Here is a 26,179-nt window from a genome sequence, read left to right as displayed (position 1 = left end):
TTTGATGCACTTGGAGATTTTCTGTTTCATTCCCTTAAACCCGGTATATACCTGCAAGCTGGTTGCAACCCATTCAGTCAATTCAGTGACCCACCTGTGGGCTTTGAACCACAGTATGAAAAATTCTGCTTCCAATTTAACACATCAGCTAATTTTTTCTAATTCAAGTCATAACACTGGGAAATTAGGCCACTGTTTTGAGAGAAGACAAAGTACAGAAGGGGAATAAAAGAAGTCTCTGGGTGTCTGCTCAGAAGGGCCAGCATGCCACCAGGCAGCCTGGGAAGACAGATTGGCCCAGGAGTGGAGAGGAGGGGATGCAGGCTAGAGACTGCAAGTTCTGCTGACTGAGACGACCCAGGTAGAGTTGGATGGGTCTTTAAATTTAGATCATTCAGTCCACTTCCTGCCTGGCAAGAATGCAGAAGACGTTTCATCTGTGCCTACGTTTATACCTTATTTTTCCTTCTGACAAGTCCAGGGTTTCTATATGGTTTCTGAATGGTCCTTTCAGAGTTAAACGAAGCTTTCCAGGGTGTTTATTGTTATCTTTTGTCAGGGGTACTCCGGCATTTTTTAATGCGTAAAGGGTAGGTCAGTTCTAGTTAAGTCTCATCTCCACCATGCAGCTGTCAGCATTTTATTTTTCAGATGGTCTTTGGCTTTGGCAACTGTCCCTGTGCTGCCTCCTGATGTACCCACACGGGGTGGTGCACCCGAGGCTGTAGAGTAGGAGTTGGTGCCCACTGAGCCCTTGCTGTGTCTCCACAGGCCTCGGCAAGACCCGCAGGAAGCCGAGCGCCAGGGACGCATCGCCGACGCCCAGCACGGACGCCGAATACCCCTCCAATGGCAGTGGCGCTGACCGCATCTATGACCTCAACATCCCCGCCTTTGTCAAGTTCGCCTACGTGGCCGAGAGGGAGGACGAGCTGTCCCTGGTAAAGGGCTCGCGCGTCACCGTCATGGAGAAATGCAGTGACGGCTGGTGGCGGGGCAGCTTCAACGGGCAGATCGGCTGGTTCCCCTCCAACTATGTGCTGGAGGAGGCGGACGAGGCTGCCGCCGAGTCCCCGAGCTTCCTGAGCCTCCGGAAGGGCGCCTCCCTGAGCAACGGCCAGGGTGCCCGGGTGCTGCACGTGGTGCAGACGCTGTACCCCTTCAGCTCCGTCACCGAGGAGGAGCTCAACTTTGACAAAGGAGAGACCATGGAGGTGATCGAGAAGCCCGAGAACGACCCAGAGTGGTGGAAATGCAAAAACGCCCGGGGTCAGGTCGGCCTGGTCCCCAAAAACTACGTGGTGGTCCTCAATGACGGGCCAGCCCTGCACCCTTCGCACGCCCCGCAGATCAGCTACACTGGGCCCTCGTCCAGCGGGCGCTTCGCAGGCCGGGAATGGTACTACGGCAACGTGACGCGGCACCAGGCTGAGTGCGCCCTCAACGAGCGGGGCGTGGAGGGCGACTTCCTCATTAGAGACAGCGAGTCTTCGGTAAGTGCCCTCTGCTGCAGGCGCTGCGTGGCCTGGGCAGCTCCAGGAGAAAACAGTAAAGGTACCGTAGTCACCCTTATCCACGGTTTCAGTTACCCACTGTCCACAGAGGTCAGAAAATGCTTCACAAAAAATTCTGGAAATAAACTATTCATAAGTCTTAAGTTAACTTTTATTATAGTCCACTGTTACAATTGATCAGTATTACCTTTGGTTAGTAATCTCTTACCATGCTTAACATACAAGTTAAACTTTATCTCAGCTATGTTATATACAAGTTAAACTTTATCTCAGCTATGTTATATACAAGTTAAACTTTATCTCATATAGGAAAAAACAGGCATAGCAGGCCTCAGTACCACCCGAGATTTCATGTATCCATGGGTTTTGGAAAGTGCCCCCACCAGAGGAGGACTGCTCTATGTAGGCTGCACAGTAAAACTCCTGGGGGCCATTCCCTTTTCAAAGCATGTGAATGTCCCAGAAATAGAAAAGGGTGTTTGGGGCTTCATATTAAGCGGGATGGATATGATTTGGTATAAGGTTCGCTACTCACAGTTTTTGTAAACCTGTGTTCGCTGTACTATCTGTCCCGGGTAACCACTTACTCTCCTGGAGATGGGGGGGTCAGTAAAGTGGGTTTTAGTTCATGAAAGTTGTTTTTTCCCCTTCACTGGGTTCCCCTTTTTCTATTTTAGAGACTCAGACATGCTTTTCTCTACCAGTTTTCCATTCTGCTCATGAAAAAGGGCCTGGTGATTGACTTAGTTTGGAGCTGTCTGGGTCCAAAGCACTCAGAGTGTTCTCTGCATGACAGGCACCTGGTTTCTGGAGAAGCCTTTTGTTGGTCGATTAGTTTTTCTTTGTAAAGCATATAATCCCAAGGTCATCTCTGCTGCAGGCAGTGGCACCGAGCTCATCTCTGAAAAAGCTTTTAAGGCACTTACAAGCTGAATCAAAAAGAAAACTGCAGTGCTTGAGTGAGATGAGTTTTGTGGGTGTGAAGGGAACCTAATGGATGAAGCCACCTGCCTAGTGGCAGCAGATCCACTTCCAACAGGCAGCAGATTGGGGGTTTTTGTTTGGGGTGGGCCTGCCTGGAAGGACCAGACCATTTTCACCATACAAGGCAGACTACTTGTGTGCACTTATGGAAAGACTTAACTGCTTTCGTAGACATCTTTCTAAATACACCTTCTATATAATAAGACTCACCAAACAAGAGTTTTGAGCATAGTGTCCAGTGTATTCGAGTTTTACTGGTTCTAGCAGACTTCGGTTTCCTCTTTTAAATGTAAGCCATAAGGCGTGTGTGTGTGTGTGTGTGTGTGTGTGTGTGTGTGTGTGTGTACTCAGCTGTGATTATCCTCTGAATAGGTTAATACCATAGTGTGTGCACATCTACGACTGCTGGGACTGATCTGAGTACAGTTCACAGTCCTTCAGAGAGAGGAGCAACTGTGATCTGTCCTTTGAAGCAGAAGGGGCATCGTGGTGGTGGAAATCAGACCCGTTTATGGTGTCAGCATCTCTGCAGGGTCAGCTGTGGCCTTAGAAGTGCTTGGACAGGCAGGCTGAAAGTCGACTACTTCTGAAATCTGAACTCTGAGATTTGCTTATCAAGCTGCCATGGTTTATCATTTCTGGCAAGACATCACATGAAATTGTCCTCATGCGACGTAAGCTCTGTGCCTGGCTCCCTTAAGATCATGTTCAAGGCCTTCAGGAAATTAAGGACAGCAGTGTTTCTAACTGTGGAGCAAAAACTTAGAGAAGAAAATTCTCAAAAATCTATTCCAATGTAAAGCGCTCCATCCAGAGTGCTTCTCAGAGTCAGAACATAAATCCCTGAGCTGAGATTTATGAGTCTGAAGAGGCTTCTTGGAAGGGAGGGGAGCAAAAGAGAGCTCGCAGTGCAGAAGCACTGGTCCCCTTCCTTGTTCTTTGTGCGTAGGGAAGTCTTGAGAAAGAGGGTGGGTGAGAAAAGTGTCCTCCAGGGTTGCTGGGCCTGGGAGAGACTGTTGCTGTTCTGTGGAATGCATACAGGTGGCCATCACCATCCAACTGCAGGACCAAATCCTTTTTGATAAGGAGGGACATGTATTATCCAGGTTCCTTCTCAGAACTTGAATATACCCCACTGCCTTGTCCATCTCACATTTTTTTAGAGAACAAGCTAACTTTATCTAAATAATGGAAGTACAGATTGTTCACATTTTGTTCGAACTCTCTTTTTTGGACACCTTCCCAGATTTTTTACCTCTGCCTTAGGAAACTGAGGTAGCACACACTGATTGTGAATGGGCCGAGGCTTCGCTGGGACTTGTATCAGCTCTGCCTATGGGGCAGCTCTTTCCTGGCCTGCAGCTCCCTGTGTTCTGCAGGCCCGCCTGTCCTCATGATTCGTGCTGTAACATGTCCTGCTTTTGGCTGTTAGCATGCGTGCCTCGTGCCAAGGGGATGCTGCAGGGGCTCTAAGGCGTGTTGCTTCCTTACTGCTAACAGAATAGGCCAGTTTGGCTGCATTTCTTGTTTATAACCAGGACTGTTCTCGGCTGTCATCTGCAACTGCTGAAGATCTGTCCTGTTGGACAAGTGGATAAATCCCTTCTTGTTCATTTTCTGTCTTCTACTACCTCCTTTTGCTTCCACTCCTTTTCCCTTTTCTCCCCACCCCCACCCCCCCCCTCTCTCTTTTATTTTATTTTTCCTGTCATTCCAGCTCTTCTCAGGGTTAGCCTATGTTTTGCAGCCACCACCAGGCCACTGGTTCATAATGTGATATAATTGCCTGTCAAAGTATGTGGGGACAACAGGGTGTCTAAGAGGCTCAGACTTCCTATAGAACTCATAGACACATATCTACATATCATTTCCTGTTTCTTCCTTGCAATCTTTGGCCAGGGACTTCCTTTCAAGGGTGTTTCCTGACCCCTGAAAAGCACAATTTGGGGGAGCCCATCTTCAAGATGTGTATCATTTGCAAATATTTCCTGAGAGATTGCAAATATACAGGAGCTAGACTCTTGATTGAAGACATTTTACATTTTAAAGTGGCTACTATTTTTCTCCTGAAGAACAAAAATATAGCCATCTCTGAGCACTAAGAAGTCTGTGCTTTTTGAGGAGAGAGGTGCATACTTCAGAAAAAACAAGGGAAGAAGTTTGCCACATCTGTGCTGTCTATCCAGTGTCCGGGAGGTGCAAGGTTCATTGGATTCATCAAGGAATGAAGGACCAAGCAGCCCTGCTGGACTCCTTCCCAGCCTGAACCTCCACACCTACCAGCTAGTGTTCGTTTCGGCCTCTTTTCCTCTGATTCTCCTCTCCCATCTCCAGCCACCATTTCTCCTTAGCAGCTAAAGGGGATGAAATATTGTTTCTTCCTCAGATTTAATTTAATTATCTGACCTCTACCTGTGAACTAAACCTCTTGAATTTAGAAAATTCAGATATCCCCCCTGCCCCGTACACTCACCTTACATACATGTCCACATGGATTCTTTGGATACCATTAGGAAGCTGTACTCATAATAAACTTGATTTCTGGCCAGCTGTGTGAGCTGTATTTAGTTTTCTCAGTTACTACATCTCTCATCCTTGCAAAGGTGGTTGAGAAAGTGACAGGTCACATGTAAGATGAGGTCTGAAAAGGTACAGAACCGACCAGGGTCATGTGCTGAATAGCTTCAGCTGAAGGTTTAGGAGGTCCTGTCCCTGTGTAAGACTTGACATCCTGAGGAAGGTGGGTTTTCCCTTGTGTGTGTCATGCCTACAGTAAGTATTTAGATACCTTTTTTTTTTTTTTTTTTTTTTTTTTTTTTTGGTCACACATCACGTTTGTTTCAGAAAAGAAAAACTGTCTTGCTTAGGAAAATGTAACATATATTGTCCATACAAAAAATAGATGGGCCTTTTGTTCCTCTTATTATTTAAACCTCTTAATATTACTTGACCAGGAAATAAACGAATTAGAAGAGTTTCTTGCTCTAGTTTTAATATTTCTTATGGAAATCATTGCTGAACACAGTTTCATAATCCATCTATAAACAATGATTCACACACTGTAGTATGTGTCTGAATCCCTCGGAGGCTTGTTAAAACAGATTTTCGGGGCCCACCTACAGCATTCCTGATTCAGAAGGTCTGGGCCCGAGAATTTGCATTTTGGATGCATTTCCTTGGTGACACTGCTGCTGGTCTGAGGGCCACACTTACATTCTCAATGGCTTATATTTTTTTTATAGCAGTTTTTAAGGTCTGGGACCACATTTTGAAAACCTCTGGTTGCTATTTTACATTCTTAATGGTTTTATACATGTTTATAATAGTTAACTAAAAGACAATTTCTGCACAATACTACATTTCTAAGAATTTTTTAAAAAATGTTTAAAGGTGAAAATTATAACTCTCTCTTAAGGTTTAATTTTGGGTAGGACTATTTATTAGCTCTTGTTGAGTGGAACTCATCTCCCGAAATGTTTTTTCTTATAACTTTTTTTTTTACTCTTTTGAGTTTGAAAACAAACTATCATCTATATTTTCTTTTGGAGAATTGGAAAGAGCTCAATTGCCAGAGCAAAGTGTAAGCTACTCCCAGGCCAGCTCAGAAGATGAGAGGCAATTGGATGAAGCCCTTCAGTGACCTACTAATCAGTCCCCCTGGCCTGGGAATTGGCACTGGGACCTCTAGGTGTTTCCTCACACCTGAGTTAATGTTAACAAGAGCAGATTACTGTGAGCAGTGCCTGTGGTATCTTGCATCTTTCTTGTTTGAAAGATACCAAGTTTTGAGGGGGCAGAGGGGTACCGGAGATTGAACTCAGGGGCATCAATCACTGAGCCACATCTGCAGCCCAATTTTGTGTTTAGTTATTAGAGATAGCTAGGGTCTCACTGAATTGCTTAGCACCTCGCCGTTGCTGAGGCTGGCTTTGGACTCATGATCCATCTGTCTCAACCTCCCAAGCCATTGGGCTTACAGGAGTGTGCCACCGCACCTGGCTAGCAAGTTATTATTTTTTTAAAATTTTTTTATTTGTTCTTCTTAGTTGTACTTGACAGTGGAATGCATTTCAATTCATTGTACACAAATGAGCACAACATTTTAACTCTGGTTGTACACAGTGTAGAGACGCACCATTCGTGCAATCATACATGTACCTGGGGTAATGATGTCCATCTCAGTCCACCATCTTTCCTATCCTCATAACTCCTCACCACCCTCCCCTTTGCCCAATCCAGAGTTCCTCCATGCTTCCCTTGCCCCCCACCCCCATCATAGATCAGCATCCACTAATCAGAGAAAACATTCGGCCTTCAGTTTTTTGGGATTGGTTTACTTCACTTAGCATAATACTCCAACTCCATCCATTTACCTGCAAATGCCATAATTTTACTCTCTTTTAATGCTGAGTAATATTCCATTGTGTCTATATACTAGTTTCTTTGTCCATTCATCTATGGAAGGGCATCTAGGTTGGTTCCACAGTTTAGCTATTGTGTATTCAGCTGCTGTAAACATTGGTGTGGCTGCATCACTGTAATATGCTGACTTTAAGTCCTTTGGGTAGAAACCGAGGAAGGGGATAACTGGGTCAAATGATGGTTCCATTCCAAGTTTTCTGAGGAATCTCCACACTGCTTTTCCAAAGTGGTGTGGCTAGCAAGTCATTTTTAATCGTCAGGCTTTTTGCCCATACCAAAGAGAAGTTTTAAGCCTGAATTTTTCTACTTTTCTAACCTTTAACCCATTTAATCTTAAAAGTGGAACGCTCTGTAAGATCATTTAGTGTGGACTCTTCAGGAGTTCACTGCACATCGCCTGTGTCCTTCACTGGATACTCAGGTGAGCCAGACCCTTAGAGACAGACCCCTGCCCCTCAGTCCCACTAGCTCTTCAGTACTCACTACTGAAACACCACCTATTAAAGATGCCATGAGTCTCACTTAATGGTGAGTTCTTCGGATGTAATCAGTGGCAAACCTGATGAGTATATTATTTGTGGTTTCTTTTGGGCCAGTGGTCTTTCTCCGGAGGCCTGGATATGCTAGTCCTGGGTGGAGTTGCCTGTCATCTTCACACACTGGGACTAAATCACACGTCATGAGCAGGCAGAGAGGAACTGGCCTTTCAGGAATGCAGAATACACCTGAGAATCTTAAGACTTTGACCTTAAAACCATCCTTTCCTATGAAAATTTTTGGATTGAGTTTTATTTGTGCTCTATTATATGTAAAAGAAATAAACACAGGTAAACATCCCTAACCCAGAAACCCAAAGTCTGATCATTTTTGAGCAGTGACAGGGTGACAAGTGAAAAAGTTCCTTGCCCTACCTCACATAACCACTGAAGTCTCAATGCTGGTGCCAAAAAATACATACAAACATATATATGTACACACACACACACACACACACACGCAAAAACACAAAATTCTCTCCAGGTTTTGTGTCTAGGGTGTATATGCATCAGAAATGAATTTGGTGTTTAGATTTGGGTTCCATCTCCAAGATTCTTCTTTTTTTTTTTTTTTTTTTTTTTGAGAGAGAGAGAGAGGGGGGAAAGAGATTTTTTTAAGTATTTGTTTTTCAGTTTTCGGTGGACACAACATTTTATTTTTTTATGTGGTGCTGAGGATCGAACCCAGCACCCCGCGCATGCCAGGCGAGCATGTTACCGCTTGAGCCACATCCCCAGCCCAAGATTCTTCTTATGTGTGTGTAGATATCTGCACATGGAATTCCTGGTCTTCAGTATTCCAGTGGAGGGTATTCAGCCTGTAGTACTCACTCTGCTTTTACTTGTATTGAGGGTGGGTGCAGTAAATACAGTAAACAGAACAGACCTCAGGTCTGCGAGGTGAGTGGGGGTGAGCTGGCTCACCGAATGGTTGCGGTGTAGCTCTGGGGCGTTGCCCATCATCCCCGTCACCACACATGGCTGGTGGCAGAGCGGTGGCCCCTTGCTGCTCCAGCTCTCCATCTAGGCTCCAGTGCCTCGTCATTTTCATTCACAGGTGTTGCTGGGCTTCCATCTCCAGGATCTCCTGTGTTCAGTCCTTCACTGCCTCTAGAACACAGCCCCCTTCCTCCCGCTCTACCCCATACAGCGTAAACCTTCTGAGGATTTTGGTGGTTTGGTCTGAGTTCTCAGCTATGGCTACAGAAAACCCTGTATGTTTGTCTTATAGATTCAGATCGTTCTTTGGTTTACAGAGGAGGTTAAAGGCTTAGCTCCCTAGCAATTTGATGATCAGTCTGCTTAGATTAGCAGTGAGATGAAATCATAGAAATGGTTAGAGTTTCTTTGAACTGCCTTTTTTTTTTTTTAACACACATGCAGAGAAGTACAGAATGGGAGGTGAGCAAAGGGCCCGGCAGGTGTACCTGGTGGGTCTTTAGGGTTTTCCTGTGAGGGTGTGTTTGGAGTGAGTGGTTGGGTTCATCAGGTGGTTCTGGGAAGTGTCATCCACTGTAGTCTCCATGTTGGTCTCCAGTGAAGGAACATGAGACCTTGGTCCTGGTGGCCCTTGGGGAGCATTTCTTCCTGGTGCACAGCTAGCATCTGTGCCCTGTGCTTTACCAGGTGTCCTTTGAAAACAGTTGCTTTGCCATTCATAGAAGAAATTTCACAAGAAATGTTTACATTTTGATCTCAAGACGTGTGGTAGGAAAGTGCTTGTCTCACAGAGATGGCCTCTAAAGTATCTTGTTAACATCAGTGACTCCAAACAGGCAAGTAAGTACCCCAGCCTGAGCCAATCAGTGTCACTGCAACATTTTTGAAAGGCAAAGAAGAGGGGTTCAGAGAAGAACATGCAGCACATCAGCCAGCTGAGGCTTTGATGCTCAGAAAGCTTAGGGAGCATTGCCTGGGGTCAGTTTTCCTACTGTCCCCTGATCCCCAGGGAAAACAGAAACTAGTCACCAGTGCCACAGGTGATCTCAAGACCAGAGCTTGACTTATCACGGCTGTGCCCTCCCTAGGAAGCATGGCTTGGAGTCTGTGCTTCCTGTTTTTTCTTCAGCATCTCCTTTGGCCACAGACTGCCCACCAGCCACTGCTGCTGGTGGCTTCTGAGGCAAGAAGCGCACAGCGTCCCCACCCATCATGGGACTTTGGTTTCCTGATGTTTCCATCACAGTTTTGCAGATCTTTTAAGATCAGCACAACCTTTATCAATAATTCTTTCATGATAACAGAACATACTTAAATTTTTTTTCACAGTCTCTCCCAGGTACTGTGGCACACGCCTGAAATCCCAGCTGCTCAGGAGGCTATGCAGGAGGATTACGAGTTCAAAGTCAGCCTCAGCAACCTAGTGAGGCCCTAAGCAACTCAGTGAGACCCTGTCTCTAAATAAAATACAAAATAGGGCTGGGATGTGGCTCAGTGGTGAAGTGCTCCTGGGTTCAAATTCCTAGTACCAAAAAAAAAAAAAAAAAATCTTTGAGTTTAGGGGCCTTAAGTTCATTACAGTGGTTGTTGTACAACCATCATAACCATCCGTCTCCAGGACTCTCATTTTCCCAAACTGAAACTCTATCCCCGTTAAACACCAATCCCCCAATTCCTCCCTCTCCCCAAGAAGAGTGCCGTTCTGCCCTCGGTCTTGAGCTTGGCTGCTCCAGGAACTTCATGCATTTTTCTTCCTGTGTCTGGCTTATTTCACTTTGAACAATCTCAAGAGTTGGGGCATGTGTGAGAATGCTCCTCCTTTTTAAGGCTGAATAAAAGTCCTTGTGTGTGCACCACCTGTGGACATGTTAGCTTCTGCCTTCCAGCTGCGTGAACAATGCTGCGATGAACGTGGGTATATTTAAATATGTCTTCAAGCCCCTGCTTTCAATTTTTGTTACACATATACCCCAAGGTGGAATGGTTGGAGCAAATGGGACTTCTGTTTTTCAGTGTCTTGAGGAACTGCCACAGTTTCCCACCGAGACCACACCATGGTACATTCCCGCCTCTCTGCGTCCTTGCCAACCTTTGTTTTACTGTCTTATGTTTTTGTAGTAACAGTAATTCTAGGGCGTGAGGTGGTTTTAATTTGCCTCAGCAGGGAACCTGAGTTAACTCATGTGTCTCACCTTTCGTTGCATATTTTTGTTTGGTATCCATTGAGTAGGTGATGTTATCTGGGAAGTGTCATGGCCCTGTGGCTGCGCATTTCCTCAGCCAGCCTCCTTGGGCACTGCAAGAGCAGCACAGGGTGGTGAGGCCGAGTGTCACATCCCTGCCCCCTTGGAGTGTATAACACAGAAAGCCCTTCATTGTAAAGGGGGTTCAGAGTGTAAGAACCAACAGTGGAATCCTTCAAATGCTCTGCTCACCTGCCTTCCTTACTGCATTCTATTTCACCATTTTAGAAAATCCCAATTAAAATACAGATACTGGATGTATGCCAGAATCAAGCAGAGGCACTTCCTCAAACAGATGGGGGAATGTTCTCTTCGGCCTTCATGGAGGTAATTGGAGGTAATCCCCTCCCAGCAGTATTAGCATCACCAAGGAACCTGCTGGAAGCACAGATTGCCCTGGGGCGGGCCCTCTGAGCAATTCTGATGCTCGGTTTTGAGAGTTTGAGTCTTGATTCAAGCCCTTTTGAGAACTGTTGGATCATACAGTAAAATTCTAGCTTGAATTATTTAGTTCCACCAGGTATGACATCATGAGAAGAAAAGGACAATATTCTAAGGGTCTGTCCACTTGAGATATTTGCATTGAACTTCAGGAAATGTGTTACTGGGGGCAGGAGAGGGGGATGAACACCTGTACCCCTTAATTTGAAAGTGGACAGAGCTTCATTTATTTGAAGATAAGATAAATGGGACTCTAAGGGTTATTTTTCTGTTGATGATTGATTTTTCTTTATTTATTAAGATGAATATTTCATCACATCACTTGTGAATTGACTTAAGACCTCTGGAGTATTTCAGAGACAGGTTTATAGGAGACTAAAAAATACCAGTGAGGTGGGTCATGCTTGGGGATAAGGAAGAGAGAATCTGATGCAGAAACGGAGAGTAGTATCAGTTGACAACCAGTGGCATTGGTGTAGACAATGAGTCCCTTCTGAGTTAAAGGAGGCTACATTATACGGCTAGGGAGGTGACCTGACAGAAGAGTAAACCTGAAAGCTGGTTTTTCTGAGCCAAGAACAGAAGGAGAGTTGTCAGTGGAGCACAGTTTGCCTTTCACTTACTGGTTCCTCATTTTGAGAAGGGGGTCAGTGAACCACTTCTCTGAACAAACAAGTGCCTTCCTCAAGGAAAAAGAAAAATGTGCGTTTATTGAACTGGAAGAAAGAAGGATGCCGCTTTTGATAAGAAACCAACAGGCTGCCCTCTCTTTGGAGACGAAGGAATGCCAGGCACATGTGCAGTTGCTGATTCTTGGGGCATGGAGACAGAGCTTGGTCCAGAGTCCACGTGAGAGGCCCGAGAGCCACACGAAGAGCCTTTCTACTCCAGTCCAAAGTGAATGATAAGGAGAAGTTTTAAGGTTATTAAAAAACCAGGAGTGCCTGGGAGCAAGACCCCTCCCTCCCCTCTTATTTCCTCCCAGCCAACATGCTTAGAAGAAAACCACATTAACACTCAAGTTCCCAGGTCTGAAGGATGAAATAAAGGGTATTAAAAACTGTTCTTGGCATTCATTTTTTTCCCTCAATGAGAAAATAGTAATTAAATTTTGAGTGAGAGAGAAAAGTACCTAACCAGTTTATCTACTTTATAAAAACACTAAGATGATTTTGAGTAAGTATTTGGGGCCTAGATGTGAAGCTGTAGGAACTAGTTGATCCTATAGACAGCATCACTGAGCATATTCTCTGATCTGGTCTAAAAACAATCACTTGTGAGCAGAAGTTGCAGAGAGATAAGGTGTAAGAATTACTTAAAGGAATGAATAGTGAAAGGTCAAAATTGAAATTCCTGAGTCATTGTATTTATTGAACACCAGATAATCTGAACCCAATGCAAAGATGTAGGGTTAAATCAGATTCTTGCACGTGGAAGGATTATCTTTGAATAAAATCTGAACAAAAACACAACTATAAAGAACCTGGGAGAATTTGGTTGTCTTCCAAACTATTAGTCATCTGCAGATTCCACTTGGAAAATGACTTCCTAAAAAGAAGAGAGGAATGAATATGTTGTACCAGTTGTTAACTCTCCAAAACATCTGATTTGGAATATGAGAACAGAAAACTCATTCCTATGACAATTCCAAGTCATGAGAGAAGATAACAAGAAGTGGTCTAACTATGGAAAATGTGAAGAATTAATCCAGTAATCAGCAAAGAGAAATGGTACCTGTAAGTGTTGAGAGAAGGGAAGGGTGGGAACAACTCAAGGAAGTACAGAGGGGCGGTTAAACAGGAAGAGAAGGTAGATGTTTCAAAATAGAAAAGAAGGTGCTAGACTAAGTCTAGTTACATCTTAGTCCAGCCATAGAACAGTTTAACAAGTGTGGTACCTGAAATGACTTAAAAAGAGGTCCACAAAGTCTTCAGTACCCCACTCTTTGGAGTTTGAAGCCTGATCCTCTCCCTCAAGCAGAGACGGTACTTGGCATCTCACTTCTAGTGAAAAGAATGTGGCAGAAGATTCCAAGACTGGGACATGAAAGGCATCATGGTGTCCTCTTGGATCACTGGATCTGGAGTAAGCCAGCCGCCATATTATACAGATACTCAACTAGCCCCACCCGAATGCCCATCCATGGATGGCTCCTGTGAGCATCCCCAGTCAAGCCTGCTGACTGCAGCCTCAGCCTGCATCTTGATCACACATTTCAAAAACATGCTTCTACCCAGAGTACTCCATCCTACTATCAATACCCTACAGCTCATTGAGCAGTTGCATGTGACATGGTCCTTTTTCCTCTGATTTCCCCATGCTGATTCAGAAAACCCGGCGTGGAAGGATGGGGAGAACAGGACTGACAGCATTGCCTTCAAGGGAACTCTTCCCGGCCTCGCACTCTCCGTGGCCAGAGTTGTTGGAGGTCTGGAGACACTCCCTCTCCAGCAGATCGAGGGACTGGCTCCATCTGAAGTGAAGAGATGTCAGTGCTCTGCTCCAGTGTGTCCCAGCTGTCCCATCAGGGGAAATTCCCCACAAGGAATGTCTGAACGGAATCAGAAAGGCATGACAGACTGGGGTGACATGGAACACCGTCTGTCATTGGACTTCTTTGCCCATTAATAATTCACAACTTTTTCTGGTGGCTTTGGACATTTGACTGTGTTTCCATTACTGCTGGTGGTTGGCAGAAATTTTATTTCAGTTCTCAAACTACATCAGATTCACAGCAACACAGATGGCCAGGCCCCACCCAGTAAATTTCTGCTTTAGCAGATCTGGGGCAGGGCCTGGGAATCTGCCTTTCTAGCAGGTTCCTGGGTGGTGCTGATGCTCTTGGTCTTGGGAACATGCCTAGAGAAGCCTTCAGATTTCCCTTAAGGGTGTCTCACAGGTTAAAAATTTGAAACCATCTGAGTGCTGACAGGAAGCCACAAGTGAAAAATTCCACACCATGAAGCTATTTTATATTATATAAAGTTATTTTCCTATGTATATGAGATATGCATGGAACATAAATGAATTTAGTGCTTAGACTTGTGTCTTATCCCCAAGAGTTCTTACTATGTGTTATGGTTTAGATATGAGATATTTCCCAAAAGCTCATGTGTGAGACAATGCAAGAATTTTCATAGGTGGAATGATTAGATTATGAGGTGTAGCCTAATTAGTAGATTAACCCACTGATATGGATTAACTGGGTGGTAACAAAGCAGGTAGGGTATAGCTGGTAAGTAGGTCCTTAACAGCATGCCTTTGGGGGCGGGGGGGGGGGTTATATTTTGTCCCTGGTGAGCAGAGGACTTCTACCTTCATCTTCTGCTTCACCGTGGGCCCAGAGCTATAGGAGTCAGCCATCCGTGGACTGAGACCTCTGAAACCATGAACCCCAATTAACTTTTCCTCTATATTGGTCTTGTCTTTTGGCCATAGTGATGAAAAATCTGACTTATATATTATGCATGTGCATATATTCCACATTTTTTTCTAAAATTAAAAACATTTCTTGTCCCAAGCATTTTGAATAAGAAATACTTACCCTGTAATGTGTGTGCTAGTATGGATTATTCATTGTCAGATTTCCTGAGGATTGTTTGCTCAAACGGAATAAAGGATACTCCTAAGCTTTCAGCACTCCTGTTTGACATAAGTTGGTTCTGTGTCTTTAACTTTAAGGTTTCTGCTCAGGAGCCCATGAAATTAAAAATCGCCTTTTCTGCTACATCAATTTTACTGCTGTAACGCACATGTGCACACAAGAGCACGTGTGCACACATACCATGAGGTTAAATTGAGGAGCTCAGATTAAACAAATCTCCCCACTCAGAAAGTCATCTGTTGATCGTTTAGCTTAATTAACATCAGGTGTATCGCTTATTTACTGTGACTCACTCCTACCTCCACTAAAAACCAGGCTGCTTTATGTGTGGGGTTGATTAAAGTATCTATCAAAGTAGCTCAAGGCCTGGCTCCTGGTAAACCTCAAAGTGAGACAGCTGGATCTTAAAGGCTCAGCTTCTAGCAAAAAACACACATACTTACAGAACATGAACAGCAAGGGACCTGGAAATGCAGTAAAACTTGGGAAAACCTGGAGCCTTAGGAGAGGGTGGAGCATTTCATAACGTGTGTGTGCTGTTGTACACAGTGTTGTGGCTGGCCATGTTCCACTGGGGTGGGTGACAGAGTCACAGTGAGGATGATGTTCATGCCCAGGCTTTGGGAGTAGGTGATATACCTTTGGGGCAGTATCTGTTTTAGCTTCTTTTATTTTCAGAAGTATACATGGCAATTAACTTGGGTGGTAGCACTGAGAATACTGAAGCTAACTTGTATCCATCTTGTTGTTCACCGTGAAAATAGTCATGATTTGAGAATTGTACTGTCACGTGATTAGTTAGACTGTTGATTTGGGCTGTTGAGAATACAGTAGGTTTCTTTTTATCCTCAGTTTTGCTTTCTTTGGGTTCAATTACCCAGTCAATGATGGTCCAAACATATAAAGTGGGAAATTCCAGAAATAAACAATCCCTAAGTTTTGGATTGCCCACTTAGAATTCTAAGTATCATGATGACATTTCACACTATCCTTCTTCATCTTGTGTGAGACTTGTCACCTCTTTGTCCACTGTATCCACGCTGTATACACTATCCACCGGTTAGTTTCTTAGTAACTGTCTCAGTTATTAGATGGACTATCGAGGTATCACATTGCTTGTGTTCAAGAAACTCTTGTTTTAATTAAGAACGGCTCCAAAAGCAAGAGTAGTGATGCTGGCAGTTCAGATATGCCAAGGAGAGGCAGTAAAGTACCTTTTTGGAGTGAAAAGGCAGAAGAAAGTACAATAAGGTATTTTGAGTAAAGGGAGTCTACGTTCACTTAACTTTTTTTTTTAACAATACATTGTTATAATGATTCTATTTCACTGTTAGTTATTGTTGATAATCTCTTACTGTGCCTAATTTCTAAATTAAATGTTATCATAGGCATGGCTGTAAAGGAAAAAAAAAAGACCATATATAGGATTTGGTACTAACTGCAATTTCAGGCATTGGGGATATTGGAACACCTGCCTGCACATAACGGGGGCTTGGTATATTATAGTTAAGCACGGTCTGGTTGGCATGCTTACACACACTTCATACTCTTACGCACACACAAAGCTATCTCCCTAGCTCAGGATTCCCTCTCACCTCCAGTGGGGATTCACTCCCCACTGGAGTGCCGCTGGACAGAGCTTACATCCCAGACACACCTGCATGTGTGCACACACAGGTCCAGGGCTGTGTGGGCATGGAGCATAGCCAGGGTTCAATACATAATTGTTACTTGTTAAATTGATCAATACTTTTTGGTTTACAAAGAGTATTTCTTAGTGTCCTTCCTGTATGCTTTTCAGTAAATGAAATAAAAGGCCAATTTTAATAAAAATAATGACATTTCTAAAACATGCTGTAATGCACTAATGTAATATAATACAGAATTTGAACATTTCTCAATGAAATCTGTGTTCAAACCCTGGTGCAGCCCCCTCTGGGATGAAGTATGATTCAAATGTCACCAGGATTTTTCACTGTCCTTCAAGTATTTATTGTTAAAAGCTTAGAGTTAGAAATTTTTGATGGCTTAATTTCTAATAGAAGTAAAATTTCTAGCTGTGCTTTGCAGGCAAACTACTTTGAGTAATTCCTAGTTTGCCATAAACTGTCTGGGAAATGCACACTTCATAAGTTCCTCCAGCACCCGGGGAGCACGGCTGGTCTGACTTCTATAGCCAGCCAGCATTTAGCACTGCAGCTGTGCTAAGCCAAAGTCCATCTGCCTTTGATTCCGAAGGTGCGATCTTGGTCGCCTCTGGATCACCTGGCCATCAGGCAGGGTGTTCCATAGTGACCTGAGACCCAGCTTTGTGAGCTGGATGGGGATCTGGATTTAGTAGGCGGGTCCAGCGGGCCCCAGCATAGTTAAGGGTCAGGCCGTCCCTGTTTTCCTCCGTGCCCGGTTGTAACTCTCCTCCTGCTTCCTCCCCAGCCCAGTGACTTCTCCGTGTCTCTCAAAGCGTCAGGGAAGAACAAGCATTTCAAGGTGCAGCTCGTGGACAATGTCTACTGCATCGGGCAGCGGCGATTCCACAGCATGGACGAGCTGGTGGAACACTACAAGAAGGCGCCCATCTTCACCAGCGAGCACGGGGAGAAGCTCTACCTCGTCAGGGCCCTGCAGTGACGGCGGCGGCGGCCTCCCAGGCCCCAGCTCCAGGCTGCGCTGCCCCCTCGCCTCCCTCCGGAGCCCTGCGGTCGCCCACCCGGCCGTCCTGCCGCAGCTCCGCGCGCCAGGCACTCATCCCGATCGGCCTCCTCAGCCTCTTCCCCGGCGCCACCCCAGGCCCTCTCGGCCACGCCCAGCCCACAGCCTCCTGGCCCGCTGTAGAGGACCGGAGGCAGAAGGGGCCTGTCTGTCCACCTCACTCCTTTTCAGCTGGAAACAGCCGCGGTCTGTTCAAATCGGTCACACTCAGAACTCCCCACTCAAGACATCGGGTGCAGTTGGGGGGCATCAGGCTGCGCTCAGTGTGTGAGTGACCCACAGCACACTCAGGATGAAATGGCCTGAGCTCTAGCTCCCTGGGCACCAGGTGGCAGGGGCCCAGGGCCCACCCACGGCCCTCCTTCAGGGTCCTGGCTCCAGGCTGTGCAGGGAGCAGTTGCATTTGAGGATAGCAATACTGGAACGCCGGGTTGGTGGCCGTGAGGAAACTGCCCAGTGCCTTCGAGGCTGTGCTTGCAATAAAGAGAGTTTCCGTGAGAGTCAGTCTACAGAAGAGGGAACCGGTGATGCAGAAAGACATGTTTTGGTAAATGACCCCCAGATGTGCCATCCGCATAGTGCTTTTTCCTCTCGCCCTTTGGCTTGTTTGAATTTCACAATTATGTATTTAATTCTCAAAGTAATATGTATCTGTAGCCGTTTGTTGACACTAATAACAGATGATTAAGAAAAACAGCTGATCTTTGGGGAAGGGGAGATACAAATACTTTATACACACTCACTATATATATATATAATACATGTATATTATATATATATAATTTGCTTTACAGGGAAATTTTTCAGGGTTTACAAAAGAATATGTGATTGGTAGTAAAAGACACAGAATGTTTATGAAAAAATTGCATTTTCTTTTTTCTTTACATTTGAACTTCTTTATAGTTGAAATATACAGTCTTGAGATGGCACATTCCTACAATTGAAGAAGGGGTCTTGAGATCCCCTAAACTTGCATACCCAGTTTTTTGGATATTGTAATAAAAAAGAAGTATTATGACAAGACTGTGTGTGTATTTATCTTGGGGGAAAAATTGACTCAATTATGGGTGAATAATGACTGCAGTGTTATTAAACCTTCATCACCAAAAGGACATCCTTTAGTGCATTTCTCTTACACATTTTCTTTTTTCTGCTGCTGCATTTTTGTATATTGAAATACTAAGCTCTAATTAGTTGAACTCCCATGAGAACCCAGAATGTCAAACTTGATCTTTACTCTTTGGAAATTATTGGCTAAGAAATATATTTCACTGGAGTGTTGTCAGCCAGAGTTCTCACACTTCGGTGGCCCTGCCAGCTGACATTTCACTTGGCTCAATCTGTTTATTGTTCGATAAGCTACAATGTGCCAGGCACAGGGAATGTGCTCACGTAACGTGGGGTGTGTGCAGGCATAGCCCGCGCAGAGTGCTCTCCCTCTGTGCCAGGCAGAGTGTCACTGTTGGCTTAGCACAGTCCTGTGAGGGGCCTCATACTGTTACCCCCATTTTGCAGATGGAAACAGTGAAGCACAAAATGTTCCAAGGCACATGGCCACTGCAGGGACAAGTATGGATGCCAACTCAGGATTCTACTCCGGGGCCCCTCCCTTTCCAACTCCAGTCTAGGCAGAAATTCTAGAGAAATGAGGTATTTCCTGAGAGTTTGCACTTGCTCTGCCATTCTTGCTTCCTTGAGTTTGCTGTTACCTCTTTTTGCTTTGAGTTATAATCTATTAGAAGTTGGGCATCTGGTACCTGAAATGGCAGCACCCAGTTATAGCAAATAGACTTCCAATTATTACCTCAGATAGGTCCATTTTCTACCTTATCCACGGAGAAGCAATTCCTGTGCATATCCAGGTCTCACTGGTGTTTATTACATTTTAGCCTTCTAGAATCTCTCTAAATAATGAGGCTCTTGTTTTATAGGTGATTCAGGAAGAAATGAGCAACTAAAGGACAGAAGACAGCTGCACATTTTGGCTTCAGGAACTTAAAGGCTCATGATGTAGCTGACAGCAGAGTTTTGTCACAAACTGCTTTGTGAGAGTCCTCCAGCTATGAGGTAGATCAGGACTAGATTTTTTTTTTTTTTAAACAGGTACCCTGGGACACTGGCAGCAGGATGTCAAAACAAGATTTACATGTGGTGTGGAATATGGATCACTGATGCTCCACCCAGGTGGCAATATTGCCATCAACCTTCTTGATTGTCCAGAGATTTCCTGGGCAAATCTTGTTTTCCTGTCCTGTTGCCTCTTTGCAGGAACAGCACACAACTATAAAGGTCAGTCACTTGTTTACAGCCCTGTGTGCCTTTATTTTACACAAGCCAATACAATAATAATTTGTTTTTAAGATTCTTTTTAGATAATATAACAATAGAGTCATACGAGGAGTATAAATTAGGATCCCTTTTTTTGGGGGGGGGGGTACTGGGAATTGAATTTTGGGGGCACTCAACCATTGAGCCACATCCCCAACCCTTTTTATGTTTTATTTAGAGACAGGGTCTCACTGAGTTGCTTAGCACCCTTTAAGTTGCTGAGGCTGGCTTTGAACTCTGGATCCTCCCAGACTGCTGGAATTGCAGGGGTGTACCATCGCCCCGGCCCAGGATCTCATTCTTGTGGTTGTGCATGATGTGGAGTTTCTCTGTTCGTATATTCATATATGAACCATGCCTGCCTACTGCCTGAATACCAAAATAATTTCTTAAGACCAAAGCGCAGAATTGAAGGATGGAAAAGTATTATTTTAAAATACAGTCTGTCACTTAATGACCAGGATATATTCTAGGAAATGTCATCTGACGTCATCATTGCATGAGCATCCAGGAGTGTAGTACACAAACCAAGACAGCTGTGAGTCACTAGATGGAATAATCATGGGACCATGGTCCAGTATGTCATGTGGTGTGTGGCTGTATTATTTTTCAATAAACATGGGTCTAGTTTGGGTCTTTTTTACTAGAATCAGCATTAATTATGTTAGTATATGAACCAGACCTGCTTTATCTAGTCTTGGTATAGCGAAATGATGAGTTTTTCAAGAGAAAGAGATTATTCATCTTTTGACCAAGCCTGTGGAGGAGGGAGGGCAAGTCCTAAACCCTGTCCCCCAGGAGAGGGTTTGGGGACATTTATGGGCTGAGGCATGGGAAAGGATGGTAGGATCAAACTTGATTAACTGTTTTCATCGTGGCCTATGCTCAAAGGTGTTATCTATAATTAACTAAAAGCAAAGAGTAGAGGGTTTACTTGGAAACAAAGAATAGGTGGTTTATTATAGTTTGGATCTTGAATGTCCCCCAAAGGCTCATGAGTTCAAGTCTGATTCCCCACCAATAGCACTACTGAAAGATGTGGAGCCTTCAGGAGGTAGGGCCGAGTGGTAGGAAGTGAGGTCACTGGGAGTCAGGATATTAGAGCCAGCCCTGTGTACACATGCTTGGCTTCCTAGCCACTGTGAGGTGAGCAGGCCTCCTCCCAAGTGCACTCTGCCATGATGTTCTGCTTCATCACAGGGCCAAGGGGACCATGGACTGGAACTTTGAAGTCACAAGTCAAAATAAACCTTTCCTCCTTAATACATTGTCTCTGGTCCGTTTTGTCACAGTGATGGAAAGCTAACTCACGCTTCACTCAGGTTTCCCTTCTGGTTGATTCACCTGGATCTTTCAGTTCTAACACCACAGGATGCTAGTCCTCTCCTGCAATGTCACGCCTGGTTTGTCTGTGGACCTGGGGCCACCTGCTGAAAGCCACCCATGGTAGTAGAGCCAGCTTGTCTTTACCAGCCCTATGATTGCAAGCAAACTGCCCAGCTTCTCTAAATAGGTTTGCTCATGAATAAAACAGGGCTGCTCTCCATCTCTGGAATTCAAAGGGCTGTGAGCGGGTTAGCAGGGCAGCCCAAGTAGAAGTGCTTTGCATGAAGCAAAACATCAATAACTGCTCCCCCTCAGCCCTGTCATATTATCTGCTTGCCTTTTTCCTCTCTGGAGTTTTTCTGTGACTCAGTTGCCACCAGCTTCCTCAGAGGACCCCCACTGAAGAACTGTCTCCATCAACCTGCCACATGGTCCTCACCTGCAGTCTCAGGGCCCACGTGCCCTGCTTTTAGAGCTCTTCAGGGGTTTGAAGAGGGTTGCACCAACAAACTCCTCTGACCCATCCTCCTTTCCAATCCCAGGACCACAAACCATACGGAACCACCCACAGCACTTACCTTCTTACCAGAGGTGATTGACAAATTCACCTCCCTAAAAATGATCCTCTAAGCGACATTTTTGTTTTCTCGCGAGTAGAATATTCTTGGCCTGAGTCTGACAACACAGTGGTTTATTGAGGCAAATTTTGAGTCAGGCTTCCAGTGACCAAAAGCATTGCCCTCCTCAGCAGATGGAAATCCCACTGCTCCAAGGAAGCTGGCTGTTGGCATTCTAAGTGCAGTTCACTCAGACCCAGAAGGGTGACGGTTTCAGTTTTAGAAAGTGGTTTCTCAACCACTCAAATTTCAATTCGGCAGGGTGGGAGGCAGTCATCTGCACTGTTTTTGTTTTTGGTGCTTGGGATCAAACCTACGACCTGGCACCCCCAGCCGCCAAATAGGTCTTTTTTCCCCCTAAACATTCCTCATCTACCCCAGCCTCTATTGGGACTTCCCACAGTACAGCTGCTGGACATGCAAGTCAACAGGGAAGAATCACTATGGTCTAGGCTTGGAGGTAGCTGCTACTTGATGCTGATTCCTGGAGATGGATGAGCCTGGCAGCTAATCTAGAAGCTCATCTTTGACAACTCTTAAAAGATGCTTGACCTCCTGTCCAGGAGGCAGGCATTTGCTCAACTCCTTGGCTTAGGTGAACAAAATCTAGTTGTTGCTGGTAGGTGATGACACAGGGCTTTCTAAGATTAGGTCATGGTCTCAGAATCCCCAGATCTAGTGGTCTCGTATGAAGCAGAAAGCGTGATCTCAAGGTAGCGGAACCTGTGCCCATCTCTGGCCTCTACCTGCATCTAAAGCCAAGCTCCACCCCTCACCTATGGCTTACTCTCCAGCAAGTTCTCAAATTGTCTTAATGGCCTCAGAATCCCTGGTGCAGAGCTGCCATTTAAAGATGGTATTATAGTTGTTAGACATTGTTATATTTTTTCTTTTTTTTAATTTGTTTTAATTAGTTACACATGACAGTACAAAGACCTTGACATATCATACATTTGAATCAGATGGAATATAGTTTCTCATTTTTCTGAGTGTACAGGTTGCAGAATCACATGGTCATGCAGTCACATATATACACACAGTAATAATAATGTCGGTTTCATTCTACTATCCTTCCTACCCCCCCATCCCCTCCCCTCCCCTCCATGAGGTAAATAGGTTCATATGTAAACTTTACATAATATACAGAAGGATTCCTTTCCACACTTAGAGTTCCCATCAAAAAGCAGAGGCTCGCTCAGCAGGAAGGCATGAAGCTGAAGTAATAAAGCCAACTAAAACACTGGCCCAATCAATCAGAACAGAACGTAGACGTTCAAATGGCACCCAGTGCTCACACATGGTACCACAATGGTTGCTTTAGGGTTGGGAGGTTAGGAGTGTCATTTTTTGCTAAAAGTGCTTTTGGAACTTGTCTTTGGGACTTGTCTACCCTTACTGTAGTGTAGTCTTTAGTTATAAGGATGTACAAAATCTCTAGGATTCTGTTTGGGTTTGTTTGTTTTGTTTTATTTAAGGCCGGAATGGTGATTTTGATTACAAAATTACCTGGGAATCATTTCGAAGACATAGTGGAACTTTTACTTTCTTTACACTTTCCAATATACCCCAGATTTCCTATGAGGGTTGTGAATTTACCACAATGAACAATACATAGGAAAAAATTTCTTACATTTTAAATTACTCGGAAGCAATCTGACTGAATAGATGAAGATGTTCAAACCAGTTGTACGGATTGTAGGGAAATGTTGAGGAGAAGGTTTTCTCCTCTGGACTTAGCTTGTTTTCCTGCTAGTATTAGAAAAGAATTTTGTCGTTAGGCAACATTTTCAACACAACACCTGTTAACAGGATTGCTAAATTTGAAAATGAAATGACATCAATCAGCAGCAGATTGGATATTGCAGAGTACTGAAATCATCTAGGTAATCCAGAAAAATGTCCCAAGAACCTTCTCAGTGGAGCCGCCACCCCACTGTCCTAGGAATATGGAAAACTGCCACATGTTTATGCTCTTATTCCCGCCATAATGCATGTCAACTTCTAACAGATTGGGTAATTTACTCATTTGCTATGCATATTATTTACCCTCTGTCAACACAGCACATGCACAGCGGTGTTTGTTTTGTTAGCTGATATAACCTAAGTAGAAGGTGCCAGGCACTCTGTACACACTTGTTAATGTCAGCATATGAATCAACCTGTGAGAGAACAGTGTGCTTCGAGTCCTCCTGTATCTGAAAAAGTCTTTATATTGTCCTTGAAGAAAAATCTTTACTTGGCTGGTTATGATTCATACATGCCATCATATTCTTCTCTTGCCATAGTCTAGACAGTGTTTGCTCTAGTTTGGATGTGAGATGTCCCTCCAAAAGCTCATGTGGGAGAGACTTAAGAAAGTTTACAGGAGAAATGATCAGGTTGTGAGAGCCTTCACCTAATTAGAGCATTAACCCCTGATTAACTGAGTAGTAACTGAAGGCAGGTAGGCTGTGGCTGGAGGAGGTGGGTCATGGGGTCTATATTTTGTCCTTGGTGAGAGGAAAAGACTCTCTCCCCCTCCCCCCACCCATTTACTGTGAGGTCCTGAGCCACTTCCCTCTGTCATGCCCTTCTGCCGTGATATTCTTTCTTACCTCTGGCCCAGAGCAACAGAGCTGTCCGTCGATGGACTGAGACCTCTGCGACAGTGAACGTCAAATAAGCTTCTCCTCAAATGGTTCTTGCTTTTGATCACAGCCATGAGGAAGCTGACTGCAACAGTGCTCTGTCATCTCTTAGCATTTTGTCAAACCAGCCGCGATGCCTCAAACCCACACACACCTTGTCGTTCCGTGCAGTCTTCCCCTGGATAATCCCATCTGCTTATCTAGTCATCTGTATCCTGATGAATTCCAATTTTGGATTTGAATTTTGTACCGAGCATGGCACAGACAGGTGTCTTTGGTGGCTCCCTTGAAGGTTTCTCGGCAGCTCAGAGTGCACTAAAAAGTGCACTCAACTTACATTGCACTGCCTTGGTAGATTAGTCAGCCTAGAAGGTTCCTTAGCCCAAAGTGGTGTGCACAGAGTACAGATTGCTCTACAGTAGAAAAGCTGAAATTGGAAAGAAGTCAAGTAACTGGAGATTAATTGTAAAAATAAGTGGATGGTAGGAAACAACAGTCAAAATAAGTAATAAAGAGAGCAATCTTATACCACTTTCCCTTGGCCTGGAACTTTAATAGATTTGGTGGATTCAGATCAAGACAGACGGCCCCACTCCACGGGGATAGTGTGAATCCCAGTGGTTTTGTCTGCCCATGTACACTTCAGACACTCTGGTTCTTTCGTGCATATACATAGCTCTTCGTTCAAGGTTTAGATGCTGGTTTCTGTACTAGGTTATGGTTTGTAGGAGTGAAAAGATAAATAAAAATAAGTAAACCTACAGATCTCTGCCCTCAGAGAGCTTGCAATTTAAGGGAACAGTGGTAGTCAGTATACAAGAAAACAATAATAAATAATATATTTAAACAAATAAATAATTGTGCAAATTTTGGATTGATGGAAGAACTCTGAAGATAAGCAGAAAAGATTTTGCCTGAAAATGTGGGATTGAATAGTTTAATCTGGGTAAACAGAAGAAGAAGAAGAAAGAAAAAAAAAAAACTTCTCTGAAGAGCTGGCATTTAAGTAGAGACTGGGGAGAAGGAGCCAGTTGGTCCCAGGGATGGCATAAAATGGGGTCAGCACCTGGAACGGAATGTGGGAAAGAACTTGGGTACACACAGTGCCTGGAGATGATGTGGAGTGAGGACAGTTTGAGAACATGGTGCCTCTGAGCTGCTGAGAAACCTTCAAGGGAGTCATCAAAGACATCTGTCTGTGCCATGCTTGGTACAAAATTCAAATCCAAAAGTGGAATTCACCAGGATAGAAAAGCAGATGGGATTATCCAGGGGAAGACTGCACAGAACTACAGACCCAAAGCCAAGGGAATCTGACCTTCAGACCTGGAGACTCAGGAGGAGGAGGGAGTTAGACAAGAGCAGCCAGCAGGCTGGGCAGTTAGGACCTCAGAACTCCTGTCCCTGAGGGCAAAACAAGGCCCGCAGGGACAGAAACATCAAGTCCTTGGTACCAGCCCCACTTGAGCAGCTTGAGTGCGTCAGGGAGAAAGCCAGATGGAAGAAGATGGGGGGATAAATGGAGGATGCAGAATAAGTGGAGGGCTGTGGAGGGTTTCCTGACACCAGACACCAGAGTGTGTCTCTGTGCCAGCGCTGGCCGTCAGACAGAGAGGGGGCAGCTGATGGCGGAAGTGACATCCTAAGTGGGAGGGAAATAGAGCCAGAGCTGTATCAGAGGACGAAGGAGCGGCAGAAGGAGGCTCTTGCTACCTGGAAGGAGGAAGGAGTGGGGCGCACGATGGGCCTGTAGATTTGTAACCAGGTGAGCAGGGAGTGCTTGTCTGATGCTTGTGTCTCCCCCTCAGGCAGAAAAAACAGAGATGCAATTACCAAACCCTGCTTCTCCCTCAAGCTTTAAAATTCTGCCCAGCAACCTACTTACTCTA

General features: G+C 44.7%; 1 protein-coding gene and 1 long non-coding RNA gene across 4 annotated transcripts in view; one reads left to right on the top strand and one right to left on the bottom strand.

Moving 5' to 3' along the window:
* Positions 1–18,413, top strand: part of NCK2 (NCK adaptor protein 2) — a 151,416-nt gene extending 133,003 nt beyond the window's left edge. For all 3 annotated transcript variants that reach the window (XM_081264258.1, XM_081264259.1, XM_081264260.1), the window contains 2 exons: positions 772–1,493; positions 17,117–18,413. In XM_081264258.1, the coding sequence (XP_081120384.1) occupies positions 772–1,493; positions 17,117–17,311 (917 nt within the window). In that variant the 3' untranslated portion in view covers positions 17,312–18,413. The remainder of the gene's footprint in view (positions 1–771; positions 1,494–17,116) is intronic.
* Positions 1–26,179, bottom strand: part of LOC308632288 — an 827,867-nt gene that overhangs the window by 483,658 nt on the left and 318,030 nt on the right. The gene's annotated exons all lie outside the window — the stretch shown is intronic.

The sequence above is a fragment of the Spermophilus citellus genome, assembly GCF_964194105.1.
Source record: "Spermophilus citellus genome assembly, chromosome: 13".
Taxonomy (NCBI): domain Eukaryota; kingdom Metazoa; phylum Chordata; class Mammalia; order Rodentia; family Sciuridae; genus Spermophilus; species Spermophilus citellus.
This window is presented reverse-complemented; position numbering and strand designations above follow the sequence as displayed.